The sequence below is a fragment of the Pongo pygmaeus genome, chromosome 6 (assembly GCF_028885625.2).
Source record: "Pongo pygmaeus isolate AG05252 chromosome 6, NHGRI_mPonPyg2-v2.0_pri, whole genome shotgun sequence".
In the NCBI taxonomy this organism is placed as follows: domain Eukaryota; kingdom Metazoa; phylum Chordata; class Mammalia; order Primates; family Hominidae; genus Pongo; species Pongo pygmaeus.
This window is the reverse complement of record NC_072379.2, coordinates 89,875,670-89,899,078: the sequence shown is the minus strand read 5'-3', so window position 1 is coordinate 89,899,078 and position 23,409 is coordinate 89,875,670. Positions and strand designations below refer to the sequence as shown.

Genomic DNA, 23,409 nt, shown 5'->3' with positions numbered 1-23,409 from the left:
AGAGTGACTAACTCATCATTAATGGAAAAAGTAAAACTGGGACAAAATTACAATTTAAGAACAACCAGGTTTCTTCATGACGTGTTTTAAACTCTTGTGTCCAAAAGCGCTTGAGTAAAGTAGGAGCCGCCGTTTAGGCTTTCTGTTGGGTAGAGGTTGATTGATCATATTAGAAATCTAAGTTTGGTGAGTTTCTTTAGTGGAAAATAGAATTAGGCAAATAAGATTAGAAAGTTTCAGCTTTTAATGATTCAGCTTCATTTCCACAGGAACTAAGGCTATAATGTAATTTAATATTGCTGAATATATGAAAATGAAAGTGAAATGTCTCATAGGCAACATAAGCAAAGCTAGCACAGTGCTCTAAGATGTGTTCTCATTAGGGATTCTATCCAGAATAAGGGAATTGCCCACACTTTAGAAAAATGATTAATATTGAAAAGTATGCACAAATTTCTTGTTCTAACTAACTCAATATATAGAGAGATATAGTTAAGAACATTTTCACATGAAGAATCTCTTTTATGTGCCTGATATAATTTCATGTCTCCTGGTGTTACTGAGTCATCATTTCATTGATCTGGCTACTCTTTTGGAATCTAGTCCATCATATTTTGAGAGTTGTCACATCTTCAGTGGATATTTATTTTATATATTTTGATATATGTCAACACAACCTTTTTTTTGTCCTTGCCCATAACTAATGAATATTAGGTTTGTACAGTAGGTCTCAAAGTGGAGAAATGGCAAAGAATATCCTTTAGATCAGGAAGTTGTGAATGTATAAGTGTTTTCTAAATGATTTTCCTTTTTGAGAATATATGTTAGTGATTATAGATAAAGTGGTAAGGCCAACAGACCAAAGCATGCATTAAAAAATATTCAATCTTATAAAAATATCTATAGACATTCAAGTAAAGATCTTCCCAATTCCAAAATATACCAGGAAGTAAAATTAAGGATTTTGAGTTGTTATTGATTTTAAATTAGATTTTTCTTTGAGGTTCCATGGTAGGGAGACCAGTCCACAAGGAATCAGAAATCTACTAGTATGTGGTATTGGAAAATCTAACTTTCCTCAACTCTGAAATCAAGTAAGGTTCTTTGTAATCTGTAAAGCATTATGGTGACGGGAAGTTATTAGCATGTGGTCTTGGAAGACTGTATTTCTCTGATCTTTGAATGAAAGAGGTGAATGTAGTTGTTCTTAAAGAGGAAGGCAGCATTCATTGACATGAGTGAGGCTCACACATACTGGTTGAGGTGGTGGAAATGTCGGTGAATGTAAACTTTTGCTTTGACACTAAATGCAAGACATAATAAGTATAATAGCCTGTTATCAGATTCTAAATACTGTTGTAATGGCTCAGAAGTACCAAACTGGGCATAACTTTCCAATTCCTGGAGAGGACAGGCAAGTAATTCTGTGACTGAATTTGATAACCAGATAAATTTTCTCTCCTGAGAATGAGTCCTCAAGGGTCTCAGTATAGAGAAGGATTATATTCTATGTTTTCTTGCAAGTTTGACAAAAAGATGTGAAGCAGACCCATTTTTTTTTCTTTTTGTTCGCAAACTTCGTAATAGAAAGAAACTGGAAGCTCCATTCTGGGGCATAGTGAAGGCAGAACTCCACATATGTGCAGCATCACTTTAAATCTGCCAGTGTCTTACGATGGGCAGAATTGTGGAACAAAGGAGCCATAGCCTTAGACATTAGGTAATTAGAATGATGGTTATATTTATCCTTTCATTTAAAATATTCAGGAAAGAAAACTTCCCCAATTTTTTCAGTTGATATTATTGTTTATATTATAGCACAATTGCTTTAGGACTTAGAAGCTATATGACTTGTAATGAGAATTATAAGTGGATTTTAGTTTTTAGGGTAAGTTTGCAAATAGCAATAGAATAAGAAACATTAACTGAACTTAGATACATAAAACATTAATATTTAGCTGAAATCTTATTCTCTTCCTTTGTCTGAGATGAACACACACCGTTAAGATTGATGAGAAATATAAAAAATAATTAGATTATATCTTTTTGATCTATGGTTTCACTTTAAGCAGAATGCCCTCCCCTTCCCCATTTCTTTTCTCTCTCACCTGTTTTAGCCACTTTATTTTCTACTTGTGAACTTCTCATCTTTTTTCCAAACCTTTCTTAGTTTGTTTTTATATTATTATTATTATTTCGGTGATATTCCTGCATCTGTCAATGTTACTTGGTACACATTATACAGTATTTATTAAAACAGTAAAGTAACAATTTAAAAAGAGACAGCCCAGATGCCAACCAAGCATTGGAGAAATGCCTCCTTCAGCACTAAAGTTAAGAGTTGGTTAAATGGTTTTTCCTCCAACATTTTAAGTATGCATAAGAATTATTAAGATAAATATAATTCAATTGATGCTTTTAGGAAAGATTAGACTTCTCTCATAACAGTACCATTTGCCTAAAGGTTTTGGGGTGATCAAGAAACAGTCTTCTTCATGTTTAAATTTAGAATGCTAACATAACAACTAGATGATTTATAATTATGAACACATTAAGAGTTGTCTTCTGAAGTGGAATAAGAATAAGCAAGCAATAAGCATAGTATTGTAGACCTGGAGAGAAATAATTGTATTAATTAGCTCCCCCAGAGTCATTAAGTTACAGAGGTTGATCCTTACGTAGAGAATAGGAAATACCTTCAAAAGAATGTTATTTAATGGGATGTATCAATTCAAAACACAAAATGAAATGCCAAAGTTGTACAGAGAAGAAAAAGACAACATATAATTAATGTGGGGAGAGATACGTTTTGAGGGGGAAAAAAACTAGTTACATAAGTGTTTATTATATTTTGGCTATTGTTCACTAAAAATCATACATGTCTAAAATATTTGCATGTAATATGAGAAATTTGAGGTAATTTCCCCATTATAAAATTTAGCACTAATCAGGCCACCTACTGTGGTGATCACTTTTAGTATCCAAAATTTGATGAAATAAGAAAGCACTCAAGATTTAGGAAGAAAGCCATAAAGATAATAAAGGACTGGAAAAAGAAGTTTGATTTAAAATTTTAAAAGGATCATTTAGTTAGTCATTTATGACAACAAATGATGAAAAGTTATTTTATTTATCATGGGGGCTTGATATTCTCTATTAAAGCAAGAAGAATTAGCTTTGTTATGATATGTAATTAATAATTGTAAAAAAGACAAATTTCTAGACAACGAAGGATGTTAAACATTATTAGTAGTAGTAGTATTGTTGTTATTATTTTTTTGATATGGAGTCTCGCTCTGTCGCCCAAGCTGGAGTGCAGTGGCGCAATCTCGGCTCACTGCAACCTCCGCCTCCCAGGTTCAAGCGATTCTCCTGCCTCAGCCTCTTGAGTAGCTGGCATTACAAGCGCGTGCCACCACATCTGGCTAATTTTTTTGTATTTTTAGTACAGATGGGGTTTCACCCTGTTGGTCAGGCTGGTCTCGAATTCCTGACCTCGTGATCCACCCACCTCAGCCTCCCAAAAACATTATTGTTAAGAGATCTTTAACAAAATTCATAACCTATCACTGACATTTACTATGTGAAGAAAGTTACATGCATTCCTTATGGAATTTTAAGGAAAAGCCAGTGAATTTCTATCTTTTGGAGGCTTTGCAGTGTGATAGATAAGAATTTAATCTGCTCAACGTAATGAAAAGAAGGTGGTGCTCCAGAAGTACATTGAACTGAAACTGACTGAAACCCACAGTTTATGACATATTTAGCATTTAGGGTGTTTGGGCACTGTGTAAAAAATGACCATGGACTTCAGAGAAGTTACATTGAAGGGATAATAAAACGGGTTCAGTTAAAAACAAAACAAAACTGGGCCCCATCCATTGTGAAACATAGTCCATCTACATCCTCAGTGTCAGCTAAGTGAGGCCTTACTTAATGTTTAAATTTAAATGTTAAAGAGAAGGCGATCTGTGGGATAGAATACTGGGAATGGTCAAATGTAGTTCAGTGCTCTTATATAATAGCTTGTCTTTATTTTTTATTTATTTTATTTATTTTTTGAGACAGAGTCTTGCTCTGTTGCCCAGGCTGGAGTGCAATGGTGCGATCTTGGCTCACTGCAACGTCTGCCTCCCAAGTTCAAGCACTTCTTGTGCCTCAGCCACCTGAGTAGCTGGGGTTACAGGTGTGTGCCACCACACCCAGCTAATTTTTGTATTTATTGTAGAGATGGAGTTTTACCATGTTGGCCAGGCTAGTCTCCAACTCCTGACCTCAAGTGATCTGCCCGCCTCAGCCTCCCATAGTGCTGGGATTACAGGCGTGAGCCACCACGCCCAGCCTGGTCTTTAATTGACTTGAATTTGGTGAGGGACATCTCGTCAGTTTATAAAGATTATCAGTAAAGATAGTAGTGATAAATGGGATTTGTTAACCATAGATATTATTATTGGAAATGTGTTCATGGGATTCTTTTACAAATATTAATATAATAAAAAAGGGAAGTTTTCTCCCCAAAGCAAAAAATAGAACTCTGATTTTGTTGACAGCATTTTTTTTCAAGCATTAATGGAATATTTTACTGATACAAGGTAAAATAGAAAATATTAATAAAGATCTCTTACAGGGGAAGATATAGCAGATGTCATGTAACAATATAAATATGAAGTTTCATATTATTTTCCTATAAAATTAATGTTTTATATACTGGGGAAAAGAAAGAATAACTATTATGAGCTGAAGTCATTTACAGAATTAAAAATATTTTGGAGGAATCATATCAAAAAGTTATAGGTGGAATTAATCCTACATTACTAATTTCATGAGAAATTCTACTTTCTTTAGTAAACATAAAAGAGAGTAGATTAAATCACACAAGTTAAAATATATGCTTCATACTAATTGAAAAATCTTTTTCAGATTCATAGACGTGTGTAACTAAATAGCATTAAAATAATATGAGAGTATTCAATCATTGAAGAGAATGAATGACCAAGTATTTTAAACATTTACAACAATATGGCAATAATTCAAGCAAGCAAACACCTGAAAATGGCATTTTGGGGATTAAATTCAGCATCAGCAAATAATCAAAATTATAATGGTAAATAAGGAGAAACCAAATAAGAAAAAGAAAAGTTAGCAAATTTGTGCTTTTGCTAGAGATTTAATTAAGCATAGCTTTGTTAAAAATTCTCAGTCCAGCACTAGTTTGTGGCACCTCCAACAATAGTACTGAATAGAAAAGAATCAAGTTTTAGGTGCAGTTGGCTATTTGGAGGCTACACCACTGACAAATGACCAGATTAGCTATTGCAGGAAGGTTAACTGGGGGTCTTATCTAAAATTTTCTGATTACGTTAGGAGAAGTAATAAAAATCTGTTCCAGTCTTAGTTTATTGAAAATCAGATGACTTGGGTCAATAACAGTGCAGATTAAATACATTTTCACTTGAGCACTCCTACTACAGTAGAGAGAGAGAACTAAGGTCACCCACCAACTACCTATAAATATGCTTCTATAGTTCCAACAAAAATTCAGTTATTTTTTTCAACCTTTTCTTGCTCTTGCTAAATTATCTTCCTTCACATATTCCACTGAACAGTTATAAAATTACCTTTTTGATTTAACTTTGAATCTTTCCATTTCTTTGTATTTCTGTTAAATGAATAATGAAGCTCTAGATTGAACATCAAACTCTAATAGTGATTTATTTGGATGAAATTCTAGGATAGTTTAAAAGTCAATCAGTTCTTTTAAGACCAAATCCAGGTTGCATTATGTGATGTTTAGAAATTATAAATAGTTTATTCACCACGAAGAAAAAAAAAGCTATGCTTAATCTGGGTAGGGACTATCTGTCCTAACACACCTTCGACATAATTTTTTTTTTGAAAATGCACTTAACATTTTCAAGTATAATGAAGTTACCATGAAAACACTCATATTTTCATATTTTTTCCCCAAAGCAAGGCTTTATTCATCCAAACGATAAAAGAGTTTTGTAATTGCATTTCTGGCCTCTACAGTTAGAATGCTTTAACTTGTCTCATTTATTGATAATTTTATGTGTTGTGATAGATTTGATTCATGTAGATCATTATCCCTACCTCTCTTTTTTCCTGAAATAATATTTGTATATGTCTGTGTTCATGTGTGTGTCTTGTTTTCTGACTCTGAAATGTTTATTATGCCTTAGACAGTTACCCCAGGGAGATTATGTAAAAAAGCCTGGAGATGGTGACTCTTTTTATAGCGACATTCCTCCCGGAGTCAGCACAAACTCAGCATCTAGTTCTAAGAAGAGGTCTGCTTTTCTGTCGCATTTTCAGATTTCTACCTGTTCCATCACACATTATTCCATTAGTCAGAACATTTCATTATTTTGCAGCAGGTTTGATTACTTCTTCCTTCTTTCTTGAATGTTAAAAAATAGTATCCTTTGTTCTTTGATTACTCTACTTCAAAATGCCATATGCTCAGAACCACTCATTATACAAATCAGGCCACAAAATCGAAACAAAGCAAACCAAACAATAACTCTGAATCTATACAGAAACCTCAGGGTTTTTCAGTCTTGCTTTATATGGCTTAAGAAACTATACATAGTATTTAATAATATTTAAATGGTGAGCTTTATGTCATGTTTGGTAGTCAAAGAAAAAGGTTACTGTCATGCTTCAATAAAAGCAATTGTTAAATAAATTGGTAATATAAGTGCTGCATTGAATATTTTTTAATTTTATATATATCAAAGCTAAGCTCGCTATAAAACAAAGATTGCTTCTCTGTGAATCATATATTTGAGTATTATGATTTTGCCTTTTTTGGGGGGTGATTATTTCTAGACTTTATAAGTTACAACTTAGTTGACAAATTAAGAGTGCTTAATTTTGCCTGAGTTTTATAATAGTACAGGTGGGATTAATATTTTATTTATATGTCTTAGACACTGATGCTATATTCTTATTCTAGCATCTTAAGGTGTATGACACCATTTAAAATTCTGCATGCTTTGTAACTGCTTAATAAAATAAATAAAAAGAAGAAATAAATAGTTGGCATATTTTAGGAAATGAGACCTATATTCACATTGAAGGAAGCAAAAATATTCTTGTGGGAGAATTTATTTATTTAAAGTTGCCAATAAGAGTATAATGGACAGGAAAAAAGGTTTGGTAGCCCTGCTCATGCCTTTGGGCACATTAGCTACTTTGCAGAGTGAAGGGGAAGTTGCTAGTTTATTGAGAGGAAACATGACCTGTTCCGGAGTTCTGTATAGAGTGGATCATCTGTAAATATTCTGCGATGTCTCTCAGTCTTTGTAAATGTTAATCAGGAAGGAGAATAGAAGGAATTAGTGAGACCTGGGAACTCTACTTTATGTGGAACTTTCTTAAGCATGAAGGATAATTTTCACTTAGATAACGTAGCTTCAAGCAAAAGTAGAAACACTAGTTGTCGCCAAAGGAGTATGGTTCTACAGAATAATGTTTTAAAAAATGTATTCTTTTAATTTATGGAGGGCTTTTTCGCTAAGAAAAGACTAGGGTTCTACTTGAATTCTCTGATACAAATATTTTCTTGATAGAATATTAAATTTTTAATTAAATAACATGGTAAGTTAGTGGAGAAATTAATGGTTTCCAGCAGAATTTCTGCTGTTCTTCTGTACAAAATATGAGTCATTCTGTGAGTAGCAAATGATGCTGAGAAATTCCAGCCTAGGGAATTCATATGGAGTAGTTGTGCTGAGTTCCATTTATTTTCACTCATCAGTAGAAGGCTTTTTTTGAAATAGAAATTATTAACCATTAACCAGAATAATATGTGGAAAAGATTTTTAAGTATAGTGCTGTTTTCTAAAGTTCCTATAAAAGAGTTTAAAATATCCATTTGAATAATTCCCAGATTTTAGAAAAATCTCAGTGGGTTATGATTCTTAAGCAGTTATAAGTTCTTAAGATTTCTCTGAAGTATATGTAGCTTGTTAAAATTCTTGTGTGGTACAAGGTAGGTGTGTAAATTTTGCTTCTCGTAGATAATTCATTTAAAGATGGTAGGACACAAATAGCAGGTGGGCTCAATGGTACATGGGCTTTGTGAGAGGCACTGTCATGATAAACATCTGATTCAGTTCAGTTATTGAACAATTAGCCGACATGTACTACATTTTTTGGACCATATTTGTGGAGAAAAATGCCAATTCTTAGAAAATAATTTTATTACTTAAGAAAATCTAAATAATGCTTTGATAAATGTTAACCAGGTTCACTTGAGCAAATCTTTATGTAATCTCTTGGAAGTCCATGTTCTCATAATATTTGAGTGGAAACCATTGCTTTACAATTAAGAAACATCTATGGTGGGACCCCATTATAACTCTGCTGCTGGGGTGATGCTGAAATACATAGTGAATTTGCTCTGTGGTTGCTGCGTTCTGGGGAATGTAAATTGGCTTGCATTGTGTCTTGATACTTTTCATTTATATACTATTGTAATGGGGTTCCATTGTATTTGACTTTTCTTAAATTGGATGTTGTGTAATTCTGCCTTCTTCATGAAGACTTTCATGTTCTCTTCATTCTTTCATTTCAGATTTTTTCTTTCTTATTTTATTTAATGCACAGTAATGCTTAGAAGTTTTGCTTACTGATCTCAAAACATTCATTTGGTTACATTTTTGAACAATTTATCAATATTTTCAATTTCAGGTCAAATGGGCTCTCTCATTCTTGGAGTGAAAGGATTCCAGACACAAAACATATTTCAGACATCTGTGAAAATGGGCGACCTCGAAGTAACTCTTGGCAAGGTAGAGGCCGGCATTCTGAATCCGTCTGCCCACACAATCAAGGTCTATATTCTGTGGCCCCTGGTTGTAAAGACTTTTGTTTCTTGGAAGCTCTTTAGCTCTTCTCCCAACAGAGAGGAGAATATATAGAATGAGAGCCTAGTTTTTATCTGGATGGGAAATGACGGGATTCGGCAGCACCAGGACACTAGACACTTTGTGAAATTTAATTTGAGAAAGGTGCACAGTGTGACAAACCCGGTATTCCACAGTGGTGCTGCTTATCAGTTACACCCACTTGAAATGCCTTGTAATTAGACATAGGGCAATCACTTATTTACATGGAAATCTAGCTCTAAACCATCTTTTTCAGGTAACCTGGGAGGCAACAAAAAGAAAATCAGAGGCAAGAGATTTAGACCTCGGTCTAATTCAACTGAGTAAGTCTGAACCTCTAATGGAAAAAGGCACTTCAAGGTCCTGTGCAAATAGTGTCAAAAGTAAATTAAGCAGATAGTCAAAGAACTGTAAACCATGTCTCCGGTCTTGGTTTTGTCTTTTAAATTCTTTTTTGCCCTTTAAAAATTAACCATGGCTTTTCTCTTTTACATAGGCATCTCCGCAACTGTGCCCATACCAATATTCATTGATAGTGGGGGTCTCACCCTTGCTGCAGGCTTTTTCCTCCAGTCACCTGCCATTGTGGGGTCTTGGTTCTGTATGAAGGGAATTTGATAACATTCCTTTCTTCTCATCATCTGGGATTCAACCATTTCAAAGGGTCACCCTTCCTCTCCCCAGTACTCACACAGCCTTGTAAGCATCGGGGAAAAATTCCGATTGTACTAGAGCATGATACTGCTCATGATCTGAAACCACCACTATGAGGTCTTCATGGCTGCAATCTAAGCATTCTCTCAGACTAATGGAATAAGTTTCCCTTTTAAATTTTCTGAGTACATTTAAAAGGGCATTTTCCTAAACTTGCTCTTTAACTGAATCATTGTCACTAAATGCAACATTATCCGTTTTAAATGATAGCCATGCATTTACTTTTTTTTAAGGGGGGTGGGTTTAGAAGTCACATTTAAAGTCATTTATAATGAAGTAAATAATGTACTTGTTTTGTTTGTTTCTCCACTTAAGAAAGTACAAGCAAAACAAAACCTCTTCAAATCTTTATCTCCCTTCATGGAATAAAACACATCCTTAGTATCCTTTTGGACTGAACCTGCCACCTGATTTTTTTTACCCATTCTATTTTATCCTTCCTACAATTTTTTACTTATTTCTCACTCTAGTGATAGTTATTATTTCCAAGATCTCTATTACTTCCTCATGCCTTAATATTTGGAAAGTCTGAACAGCAGGTATCTGTTAACTGCTCGTCAGAAACTTATGTTAGCTTTTCCGTCATATACCCTGCCTTTTTCAGTCCAGGAATAATAACGTTGCCCTGAAATTTGGACCTTCCACCTGAATGGTATTGTCTTGTAAGTGGCTTGTCAACATGGATACTTTATAGACACAATACACAATTTCAGGTGATACCATTGCATGGTCCAGAATGACATCATAGAATTCCATCATAAATAACTAATGTGTTAGTGTTTATCTTATACATTCCCAAAGCGCTTGGATGCTTTAGGGCTCATTGTTGATAAACTCTTCTTGGAATGTTGTTTGGTTTGTTTTGCATGAGGTCACCTAGTAAGAGCTCCTTAACTTATCTTAGTTGCTCACAGGTGTACAAATAAAATTGCAAAATGTTCTTTAGAACTCCCTTGTGTACTGTTTAGTGTTCTAACAGCATTTCCTATAACAAGACTTCAAAAACTCCTAAGTTAAAAAAAAAATCAGTATTATGTTAAAGCTATGAGCTTAGGACTGAAAGCACATTTGGTGTTTTAACAATATTCATACAATGTTTTCTAGAGCAGTTACTTATTTTTTTAAATGTTATGTATAATTTCCACTCACATTGTATGATTAAAATTGTAATACTACAGATGGCCTTTGAGAAATCTTGCCTATGAGATAATTAAATTATAATATTTAATATGATATTATAATAGGATCATCTTTGTGAGGGAGAAGTATTAAGGACTTCCTCAGATTTTTCAGACTTTTCTGATTTTGGTTACATGACTCATGTTAATTAAATGGATCCAAATCTGTAAAGCTGACCACAATTCTCACATACCTTCTTGTACAGGAACTGTCTCTCTATATATACATACATATATATATATATACACACACACACACACACGTGTATATTTTCTTACAAGGATTCCTGATAGGTAGCATATCAAGAATTATGTTTGCAAACTTTTAATACTTTCCATATTTAAGTAATCCCATTTGCTTCTGATAGTATAATACCATTTGTGTGACTACAAGAGGAGCAGAATTACCACAGACAAATATATCTTTTATTTTTTTCAAATAAGAGGTGTTTCAGGTCCATTACTCAAAATTCCCTTTAGTACCTCATTATTCCAAAAGATGATGAAAAATTGGGACATGAATTAAAACATGCACCATAAATGCATGCTCTGCTAATTAACAACAAAAAATGTCCTCATATATTGTATTGTTTTTCCAGTCAAAACTTTTGCATCTTCCTCATTGTTGTACATGATGTAAAAAAATTTTTTGGCTTAGACTTTGTATTATATATTGTGTTTTTACAGGAGGGAGCCCCAAGCACCTGAGCCTGGGCACTCCCTCGCCCAGACAGTCCCATCCCAAGGCATAAGCCTAGGGGGCTCTGACACCCCCCAGACAGGGAGTCTGGATCACAGGTCAGTCTCCACCTGCCCCTTCATTCTGGGCTGCCACTTAATCTCCTTCCAAGTCCTTTCCTTGGCTGAGAACAGGGCCATTTGATCTTTGAGCGAGCCCCCATGTTTGCTCAGAGGTGCTCCTGGTCCAGCCAGCACCAGCTAATTTTCCTTTGCCTTTCCATCCTGGAAAACACAAAGAGCTCCCCTATCCCATCTAACGCATTTTTTTTTGCATGTTGCGCTATATGCCAAGTCAAGCCACATAGGTAGATTTACTGCAATATGATGAAATCCCATCACTCCAGCCACCATGACCTTGAGATATCAGGAAGCTCACCATGAAGACATTTTCATGGGCAGATCCCCAGAAAGAACAAAAAATTGAGAGATCTTTTCAGTGAAGAACTCTCCGGTGAAGTGACCACAGCCTTCTGAAATGCTCCCTGAAACAGAGGAAAAAGTCCATCGAGTGCAAGTCAAGCCATGTTGTTGTAGCATTCATGGAATAGCTGTGGCACCAGTCCTTTGAGTTTCTAGTATTGTCAGTGAAAGGAACAAATGTCTCCTCCCGGAAGTGGCCGTCTGCCTGTGGGTGACTCACTTCGCTGTGTGGCTATGTTTCACCTGATTACAGCTGCATGGGCTTTTCTACGGTTTTCCCCAGGCCAGAGCATTCACTAGCCTTCATTTGTGGCTGCACTTGGCTTTTTGACTTTTTCTTTTTGTTGAGAGTCTCAGTGGAAATCTTTATGCAAGTTTTAATTGGCTATCTGTGAAAGCACAAGTTGGCAATGATTGTGGCTAAAGGCAAAACTAGTGTGAGTTGTTTCTGAGTCAGGAGATACTATCTTACCAAAAATGGTCTTATAAGCAGAAAAAGCAACTGAACCCTTCTTTCAGAAGGGAATTTCACAATGTTATTTTGTATAGTACCTCGATTATGGCTAAAAATGAGGGAAAGGGCTGTGGAAAAAATAACCTGATATTTTTATATAATTGGAAATGTCTTCCATGTTTATGAACAGCTCGATAACTAAATATGGGAGAAAGAAGGAAAATGTAACCAAAAATAAATAATGTATTTTATAATTTCCCCTGGTTTGTTTACAAATAACTTATGTTTTATAGAGCTTGAATCTTTATTGTCTATAGTATCTCTAGAAGTTACTTTTTAAATGAAAAAAAAAAGAAAAAGAAAACCTCCAAATTCTTCCAGTATGGAATTTGTTAAATCTACGTTATTTTACAAGGGCAAACTCTGAAGGGGATGTATTTTTGCTTGGCTCCCAGGGTAAAAATCAAAGGAAACTCTGGGGAAAACCAACAACTTAGACCTCCCTCCAATTTTTTTACCTTTAAAATTTGCACAGTAATTCTGATGGAAACATTGCCAGATCCATCAGGGAAATGCTAACTAAGGTCATTATTATTCTCTGGCAGTCATTCACACAATTCATGGTCAGACACTTGGAAGGCAACCTCTGAGGGTTGGTTCCTAATGGAAACATGAGCACTTTATTCTGGAGTGCACAAAGAAGAGGAAGGAACACTGCAGCTGCAACTAAATTACTAAACCCAGCTTCAAGATCATGGAGGCCTATTTAGACCACACTTAATGTGCATTGAGGCTCCAGGATCAGAAGAGTGGGACCCTATCTGCTCCTTCCAGAGCCAACTGGAACATACTTTCTTGTTGACTCCAGCTTGAGATCCTCTATAGGGAGTAAGACAGTGGTCATGTAAAAGCCTTATATTGGAAAGAGAACTTTGTTCCTTTTAATTGTTCTTAGGGTGTTGTATGCCCAAATGCCAGATTGGAATTGCAGCCATCTGAATATTTTCAGAAAGCATCATTATCATTTAAAAACCAAAGAGCCAAATGAGAGGTGGCCTCGAAAAAGCCACTTTAGAGGTGGGTGAATGGGACTGTTGACTGTACTGTGATTGAAAGGGAGCTTCTAATTCACTTTGGGAAGCCACTGGAAAAGGCTTTCCCAGAAATGTTGAATACATTGTAGAATGCCTTGATTGAGCCTTGTTGTAGCTGAGATTATTCTCATGTCATTGTATAGACTGCCTCATAGTCACCCAACATCCATTCTGGTTTATTTGCCATGGTCACTTGCATTTGGAGGGTGAAGACATCCTTGCTAAGCTTGTGCTGTGTATTTTCAGATTTTCTATCTTGTTCTGCTTTCTTTGTTCCTTCCATTGCTTTCTGCAGGTATTTAAACCCATGGTTCAAAAGAGACTATAATGTAGCTAAGTGGGTAGAAGATGTGAATAAAAACACTGAAGGACCATATTTTAGGTATTTTATAAATTAATTTTTATATCCTTCTCAAACTCTCCCAGCACATACAAATACTGTAGTGTGACTGGCTCTCTATCTTGTATCTCCCAATACAAGTTCCTATAGGTGGAAAGGGGTCCTTGTTTATTTGCTGCCTTTTGACTCTGTTTTTGCTTCGTGAGCAAGTCTGGTTCTTTTCTGAATGTTTCAAATAAAGCCATTTGAAAGGGTTGTCATTTAGTGCATGTCCCTATCACCATCTTAAGCTTTTTAGTAGCTTTCTCTTCATTTTATGCTATGTAGTGTTCTATGGGCATGAAACATACTTTCCACTAATAAAGAAGCACTATTAACCTGAACAATTTAGTTTCTAGAATCTAGCAGTTTCATAATGCATTTTTCCTACTTACTGCCTAACAGTGCATAGTGCATACAAAAACTCAAGGAAAAACGTATAAAGAAACTAAGTGAAATGTGATGGGATTTTACTTGGAGTAGAAACAATGATTTGGTCTAACTGGAAAATTACAGAGACAACATTGACCACATGGGAGTATGTGGAATGAGTTTAGGTTTTATTTGTTCAGTATAACCATTTCCTACCAGAGAAAGGCTGTGCTGAGAGGTGTTATACAGATTCTTAACAAAGCATATAAGAAATTTTTTATGCTTATAAAAATATTGTCATCTAATACTGCAAATAGAACAGGAAGCAGCTGAAAATATATTCTTGACTCACAAAATAGAAGAATATCGCTACATTTTAGAAACTATCAAATTTACTCAATTCACTGCAGCTCTGTGTAACATTACAGGTCAGAAAGAATTTCCAAGAGTTCGTAATGGCATTTTTTACCCTTTATAATATCAAAGTGATTTCCTAGAGGTAAATGTCCACTTTATATCTGACTACTTTGTGGACAACTAAGGTAAAGGAGAAATATGTACTCAATTACTACCTCTTCTGAATACAATTTTACAATAAACTTTCATGTTACTGATTGCCATGACTTGGGTCAACATTGAACAGATATCAAAATATGTATGTGTTTTTAACTCTCAGCACCCGTATAAGGTGGACTCTCTCTTCCAGTGTACCATTTAGTTTAGTTATGTATAGTTTGAGAAAATGATTAGACCTACCTGCCTTTTAATTTGATCCATAACATTTGCATATACCCCAAGGAAAGCGTAACTCCTGCCTGCCCACAAAAATATATCCTGCTTTTATACCCCATCTTTCCCTCCTGCCCTGTCCCTCTGCTTGTCCCACACTTTCCCACACTGAACCTCATACACATACACTTACATTCAAACATCCCACCCTCATCTGTAGCTCCCAAGATGGCCAACATCAGGAAGACAGGTAAGATGATTTTGACTATTATTTGGAATCTTGGCTCACCTGCAGTCCTATTTCTCCTTTCTGTTTTCCTCAGGCTTGTGGGCAGATTGTAATTTGTACCAGCCATGGAACCAAAACAGAATGACTTTCATCCTATATGGGTTAGGGCTTTTATTCCCAAATAGATTTAGCATTTTTGCAGCAATAATTTGTGAAATGGTACCCCGGAAGAGTTGATTCACCTCCCCTGGGTGAGCTGAGTAGTGTATGTGGCTCTCAGAGAAAGAGGTCACGTTTCTTAAAATCAGCACCCAGGTCTGCCCAGAAGCTGCATGACTAAATGCAATTTGGATGGGGAAATGCTTCAGCACCCCTGATTGCACGTGCAAAACTGCAAGGACAATTTTAGAGGGTTCCTTTGTTTTCTCTTCTAATATGAGATATTGGTTCCTACAGTAGATAGTGAAATTAAGAATTAATTGTTAAAAGCATATTTATGTTTAAAGGTTAGACAAAGTTCTGTGGACAGTTATAATTTAATAGACATTTTTGAGTTAATAAGGGTGATAAGATTTGAAATTCAATACAGAATTTCTGTGGTGGTGGTAAATAATTGAGATGGCCCAGAACGTTTAACACAGTGATTCTAATGCAAGGGAGAATTTCATCCACCCTCTATCCAAGCCAAGCCTCACATAGGAGACCCAAAGTGCATCCACACCTTGGCTTGTGCCTTGCCAACCCTATGCTTAGGCTCAGATCTGCTTCATCTGTGGCCAGGTCATTCAGGATTACCCTTCCTGTCAAAACCACCAGTGAGGGCAAAAGTCACCTTATTGTTTTTTTGTAGAGACGGGATCTCACCATGTTGCTCAAGCTGGTCTCAAACTCCTGGGCTCAAGCAATCCACCTGCCTCAGCCTCCCAGAGTGCTGGGATTACACCCATGTGGTGTTAGCTTTGTGGCATCCTTATCAAAATGCAATCTGCAGCAAACTCGTTCAAAATATAGTCCAGCATTTACAATATAGTGGCCACACTGCTAGAGAGAGCAAGGCAAATGCCTAAATAGATACCGAGTGATGAGAGTGCCTCTGCTGTGCCCCCTCATCCAGTTTCGATATGGCGGTGGTTGCTCAGGTTGTCCTCTGCATCAATTCAGGCCACCAGGAAGCAGCAAGTGAGATCAGGACAAGAGCATTAGCTCGCCACACCCAGATCCTGGATGCAGCTCTGTTATAAGCTCTCAGAAGGTATCCTTACTCTCGGGTATCATCCCATTGATTACTCATTTCATCAGGGTTTTCGAGTCCACTTCCATGATTCTATGGAATTTTTGGTGACTCTGAAAAGAAACGAATAATTACAACTATCGTGTATCCAGTGCCTATGATATACCTTTATTCCTCACATCCTAAGGTGTGAGCATTCTTATTACCTTTCTGTAGATGGAGGAAACTGAGATAGAGTAATTCAAGGTGGCACAGCTAGTAAGGGTCAGAACCAGAACTAGAGCCTGACTCTGAATCCAAAATCTGTACCTTTTCCATTTCACCTTAATTAAAAGTAGCAGAGTGGATACTGATGACTTGAATCCTCTCTTAGTACACTTAACAAATTCTCCTGGATCTAGGCCAGGTGCAGTGGCTCACGCCTGTAATCCCAGCACTTTGGGAGGCCAACGTGGGCGGACCACGAGGTCAGGAGATTGAGACCATCCTGGCCAACATGGTGAAACCCCATCTCTACTAAAAATACAAAAATTAGCTGGGTATGGTGGTGTGCGCTTGTATTCCCAGCCACTTGGGAGGCTGAGGCGGGAGAATCGCTTGAACCTGGGAGGTGGAGGTTGTAGTGAGCCGAGATCACACCACTGTACTCCAGCCTGGTGACAGAGTGAGACTGTCTCAAAAAAATAAATAAATAAAAATAAAATAACAAATTCTCCTGATCAACCTACTATAAAACTCACATATGAACACAAGTGAATAAGAGGTGGACTTGTGTCCCTCTCCATGTGACTGGCCTGGTTTTTAGCCTGTCCTTGGGTGCAGACCTGAACTGAGGTTGGCCTTACAGAAGGTAATCCCAGGAAGTTTGATGTAGCCCCAAGAGGCACCACAATCCATTGGCACACAAACATACCTTTATTGTGTAATTCTAATAGGGTATCCATTATGGTAATTATAGTTTTTTAAAATACAGTAATGGGCTGGGTGGGGTGGCTCATGCCTATAATTCCAGCACTTTGGGAGGCCAAGATGGGTGGATCATTTGAGGTCAGGAGTTTGAGACCAGCCTGGCCAACATGGTGAGACCCTGTCTCTACTAAAAATACAAAAATTAGCCGGGTGTGGTGGCGCACTCCTATAGTCCCAGCTACTCGGGAGGCTGAGGCAGGAGAATCGCTTGAACCCAGGAGGCAGAGGCTGCGGTGAGCTGAGATCACACCAACTGCACTTCAGACTGGGTGACAGAGTGAGACTCCATCTCAAAAAATAAACTAAAATAAAATGCAGTAATAATAATGGTTGACTTGTATCCAGTGATGCACTTCACTTCTTAAGTGAATGAGCTGGGCTGGTGCCTGGCTTTAAGTGAAAGCCAGGCTGGAACTGCCGGGCAAGTAGTCAGTCAAGGTCAGAAAAGAGCCTGGAGATAGTTTTGAAGAAATGTCTTCCTTAGACATTTGTGAGAAATTTTGAGTTTATTTTCCCTGAAGTGTTTTACCCTACCGTCGTCTCTACTCCTGTTTTGACTCCTGCTCTGGTGCTCTCCATCCTCCCAGAATAATCACTTTTATGCTGTCACATACCACCCAGCCTCCAGGACCCTTGCCCCTGCTAAAACTTTCCCGCTGGGCTTTTCTTCCCCTCAGGGTCAAAGATGTCAATTAACAAGCGTGTTATTATTCTTTACTTCTATTTTGACTCCTGCTCTGGTGCTCTCATCCCCCCAAGATAATCAGTTTTATACCAGCCTCCAGGACCCTTGCCCCTGCTAAAACTTTCCTGCTCAGCTTCTCTTCTTCCCCTCAAGGTCCAAGGTGTCAATTAACTAGCGTGTTATTGTAAGAAGTAGTATATGTGCAATTTCTTTGGGGTTCTGGAGAAAACCTCCTATTTTTATTCTAACTTAATTGGCTTTGCCCATAGAAAGATATTTGAGGGGAAGACTGGACCTTCAGCACCCCTCATTGGAATGGCTTTGTCCATGTACCAGGCTGGCCATTTGGACCCATGGCCAAGTTAAAGCTGGAATGACTGTGAAGCTAAAAGCTAATAGCTAATGGTGTGGACACACATGCTGCAGCAGATTAAAAAGATGCCTTGTTTTGCATGATCCCCTAAAGTAAACAAGATTTAATTATTTGTTTGTGTACCTTACTAGCTTTCCTAAAGTTGGATATTTTATCAGTAGTGATTAGGCTAAAAAGCTGATGCCAGGTTAATAGTCCTCATTTTAGAAAGATGCATTTAAATATCTAAATGCAGAAGTTTGCCATCATCTTACATGTACCAAATTTGTTTCTTAAAGATCATAGTCCTATTTAAAGTGTTTTTCTAAAAATAATTTCTCAATTAAAAAAATATGAAGTACATTGCTTTAATAGAACTTTAGAGAATTTGAAGTACTAGTATTAGTTACACCCATCCGCTCAGCAATGAAGAGCATTAACATAGGAGAAATCAAACAGCTGCTGTGTTCTAAACGTTCACGCAAACAAGTGGTCCTAGCCATTTTTCAAAAATAGGAGTTACAGATTAAAAGTGAATTGTACCATTCTTCATTCTTAAAATCTATCAAGAATGTTCACTACTACTATCTTAGGGTGCGTAGGAAAAATTATTTTCAAACTTTAGCTTGAATTCAGTGTCCATAAAATGGAAATTAGTATGAAAACTATGGCAGAACCAGAGCAAAGGATATTATATGCATGCAAACCAAAATTTAAAACAAGGAAGGAAAAAAGACACCTTTATGCTATTGAATGCAGTGTAGGCAGTAGATCTTGACCTACCTAGTGCTACCCCCGCCCCTCCCACTAACATTCCCAGGCTGGGTGAGTCACAGCAGATGAGGTACATTCTACTGAAATAAACACTTTTGCTATAATGTGGCAGTGTAACCAGTTCAGCAATGTGGGTTTTTACCACCTTGCACCAGGGATTAAGGAGCAGTGGATATGTAGTGGTAACGTTTGTGAGTGGAATAGCTACTACAGTTATCACATCTGTTTTTCATTGATATCTTATGAGTAGAAATTTTTTACTCAGCTGTTTTTTTTTTTTCACTTTAAAGACAAATTAGCAATAGATAGGGGCTTGTCTAGTATGTTCAGCTTAGTCACAAATTACCACTACACATGCAAAATCAATCAAGTACAGCATAATACACCAGCAGCTTACATAGAAATGCTGATTGTAGGGACTAATTAGACCATTTTTGTATGTTCTCATCAGACTTTGTTTGGCTGGAACTCTGCACTCCTTACTGCTTGCATGTTTACTAATTTATTAAAAGCCCTGTATTTGCCTTTGTTCCTTCACAACTAACACACTGGCCTCTGAATGCATGAGTGTTGTGTAAACTGGTGTATGATTTAGCAACTAATAAATATATCAATTGTAATGGATTTTAAGATCTTAAGGGAAAATTGGAATTATTGTACTTAAACATTTTTACATTAAGTGGTAAAAATAAGGCACAATATTAATATTTTATACACATAATTTACCATTATAAGCTCTTAGAATAATTTCATCCCTTCCCCATTTTAGCTTTTTATCTATTCTATAGGATACATTTTTAGTGGCTTGTAGTTGAAAAGTATCATTCTATGTCATAACATTTAAATAATCCATTGCAGTCATGAAATTAGGAAGATAAAATTGCAGCATTTCGCTGTTGAGAATGACAGAATATCTTCCCAGTAGTTAAATCTTGGCAGTAGTGCCATATGAAAGTTAGAAGTCAGAGGGTTTGTTCTGAACCCACTTTTCAGATATTTGAAAAATGTTAGGCAATCACATGATACTTATTTCATGTTCTCAACATCTCAGGACTTTATCTCCTGCCAAGTCTCCTTCTTCATCAACTGGGTCTATTGCCTCCAGCAGAAAATACCCTTACCCGATGCCTCCACTTCCTGATGAGGACAAGAAAGTGAACCGACAAAGTGCCAGGGTATGTGGAAACCTCTTCCATGTGCTTACATGCTCAGTCATTATCATTTATCTATGAGTTTATATTTTAAAAGAGAGAACCATTTTTCCTCTCTTGTTCCTAAGAAAATGAAAAAATCAAACTTGAAAATAAGGAGATTCTTGAGACTTTTGGCTTCAGATTTATATTTGCAAATAGTTTAATCTGCATTGATATAGTCTAGGTACATTTTGTGTAATTAATTGCTATATATTTATATATTTTATTATTGTAGCTAATATATTAAAACCTAGAGTAAACAAAACAGTGTATTTTGCTGTATCACCTTTTACATTTTAATCACACTGCCGCTGTCTCACAACGTTCCTGAAACATATCAGTATGTGAAATTCGAGATACAGTGGAGTTTAGAGAGGCAGACTGGTCCTCAGAGATTTAAGTGAAAGATGTAACCAAAGAATAATTACCTTTATTGATGTCCAGGTTCTGTTGTGGTCATTTACACTGTAATGTCGATCTTCTTAGAAATAATGTTGCAAAAAAATAAAATAAAGCTTATAAGCCTCGGCAGCTTTAGCTGCTGGTTAGACTTTTTGGTCTTCAGAGATGTTTCGGAATCTCTTTGATCCCAAACCTAAATTATGTGGTTCAAGGTAAACGTGGTTCATTCAAATTTTAATTTAACTCAGAGTCAGTAAGAAGGCACAAATAATTAAAAGCTGTGTAGATCACTACAATCCAAAAGTCTTTAAAAACTACCAGCAGTGTTTCGTTAATCATAAAAAATTACCATTATATGTTAATATGAGAAATGGTAAAAGATAACAAGACAATTCAGATTCCCAATACTCAGCTTTCTGAATTAACAAAAGACTTCTTGATAGATACCTAGTTGTTCATGATGTCATGTGTGATAATGAAATCTGAGACTGATGTCATTCCTGCCCTCCTCAAAGAACTGTCGAAGTGTAGCACCCCACTTTCTTTCTGCTAAATTGTCTGCATCCCTGTTTTGTTCCATCAAGTTAGGGACATCCCCTCAGCTGTTGTCATGTCAGAGTTTGGCTTATTGGAGATGTTACCACACAAGAGCCGTAAAAACGATAGCTCCCTAGAAAAAATGACTGGCCCTGGGCTGAGCAAGTGACCACAAAGGCTCTGGCTGCTGGGATTGTTACCTGAAAAGTCTGATTTGTTCTATGCACTGTGGAACAGCCACATAAGCATGTGGCAGAATCCTACCAAATACACAGCCCCTGTCTCTGGGCTGTCTCTGTGGGCTGTGGAGAGTGGAACAAGCAGATCTTCCTATCAGCAGCCCCTCTGTTACCACCACATAGATGTGGGCCAAGGCATGCCTAGTGCTGAAAGTGATGTTTGGCAATTGCTCATTTTTTCTCACTGGGGTAATCATGACATTCAGGTTTTTCCCAATGTTATTCATTTGTCCCTCCCTTCTTTCTCCTGTCACATATTATTTTTAATCTTTATAAAACAATATTGAGGAAACTTCAGCTCTCCGAGGCCAGAGTCTAAACCCTTTAGCCCTCCAGACCATTATCTGAGCATCAATTCAGATTGTCTTTGCTCCAGACCCAACACAAGCCTCATTTAACTCCTCTCCACCACCAGTGTCACCCATTCACGAAGATCCTCACAGTTCAGATATTCCTGTGGTTTACAAGGGGTTGGTGTCTTTTCAATAAAAAGGGCATATAAAGCGACCTAAGGTAGATAGCATGGTGGCTTTACCACAGTCCTGTGGAATAGGCAGACGTGGGCATTCAGAACAAGATTTCCATGAAGATTTGGGAGAACATATTAAGGGAACCTATATAGAAACATCTACTTACTCACTTGGCTTTTTCTCCTTTTTCTTTCCCAGAAACTCATTATATATACAGCGACATGTACCAAATGTCCAGTAAAAATGGAATTTTGATGGAATTGGATACAACCTAAGTCACTCTGTTCATAGGCTTTGTTTATGTTTATAATAATTATATCTAAATTATATTGCCTGGAAACATATTTCATCAGCTTGATCTTCTTTTTAAATTGGTCTTCCTTTTCTGGTGAACTGAGTTGCATTCATATCTGATCATGCCACACTTGTTATTAGTCCATTAAGGTGATTGCTGAACATTGCAGAAATTTGAACCGGAACAGGGCCAATATAAAGACCTCAGGGCAAAAGCAAGGAGAGGGTAAGAGGGACAGAATGAATGAAGGGACATCCTGCCCTGAATGTATCCTTCCACTGTGGTACCTCAGCTTGTGAGAGAGAACCTTTTATTTATTTTATTTAATTTTTTTGAGATGGACTCTCGTTCAGTCGCCCAGGCTATAGTGCAATGGCGCCATCTCGGCTCGCTGCAAGCTCCGCCTCCCGGGTTCACACCATTCTCCTGGCTCAGCCTCCCGAGTAGCTGGGACTACAGGTGCCGCCACCACGCCCGACAAATTTTTTTTGTATTTTTAGTAGAGACGGGGTTTCACCATGTTAGCCAGGATGGTCTCGATCTCCTGACCTCGTGATCTGCCCCTCTCGGCCTCCCAAAGTGCTGGGATTACCGACGTGAGCCACCGCGCCCGGCTGAGAGAACCATTTTTTAAGGAGGTAGTGATAGAATTGGAGTGTATGGCAGTGATTTTCAAGTGGGTGATGGTGGAATTGATGGAATCACACTTCCCTGGTATCAGTGGTTTTCTGTCGTGGCTGCACAAGGGAATCATCTGCCAAGCTTTTAAAATATTCTTACGCCTGAGTCCCACCCAGAGAGATTTTGATTTAGTTGGTCTGGTGTGCTGCCTGGGAAGTGGAATTGTAGAAACCTCCCCAGATTAATGTAATGTGCAGCTGAGGTTGAGAACCACTGCTTTAGCTGGCTGTCTCAGAATCCTGGGGAAAGGAAGGGCATGTGTAGCTTAAAAAATAATATTTTAAATTCTTTTATTTCATTTGAGACACAATATTGACTCTATTCAAAATGTTTAGTAACATTAAATGAGGAGGTGATGG

At 37.0% G+C, this 23,409-nt stretch overlaps 1 protein-coding gene across 27 annotated transcripts in view; it reads left to right on the top strand.

Moving 5' to 3' along the window:
• ADAM22 (ADAM metallopeptidase domain 22) overlaps nt 1-23,409 on the top strand; it is a 277,808-nt gene that overhangs the window by 243,957 nt on the left and 10,442 nt on the right. For 3 of the 27 annotated variants that reach the window (XM_054493740.2, XM_054493738.2, XM_054493732.2), the window contains 4 exons: nt 6,201-6,308; nt 8,716-8,816; nt 9,169-9,235; nt 20,285-20,408. In XM_054493740.2, coding sequence (XP_054349715.1) covers nt 6,201-6,308; nt 8,716-8,816; nt 9,169-9,235; nt 20,285-20,408 — 400 coding nt within the window. Of the gene's footprint in view, nt 1-6,200; nt 6,396-8,715; nt 8,859-9,168; nt 9,236-11,491; nt 11,603-13,808; nt 13,896-20,284; nt 20,409-23,409 lie in introns of all 27 variants that reach the window. The other 24 variants (XM_054493744.2, XM_054493743.2, XM_054493742.2 and 21 more) reach the window with 17 other exon arrangements.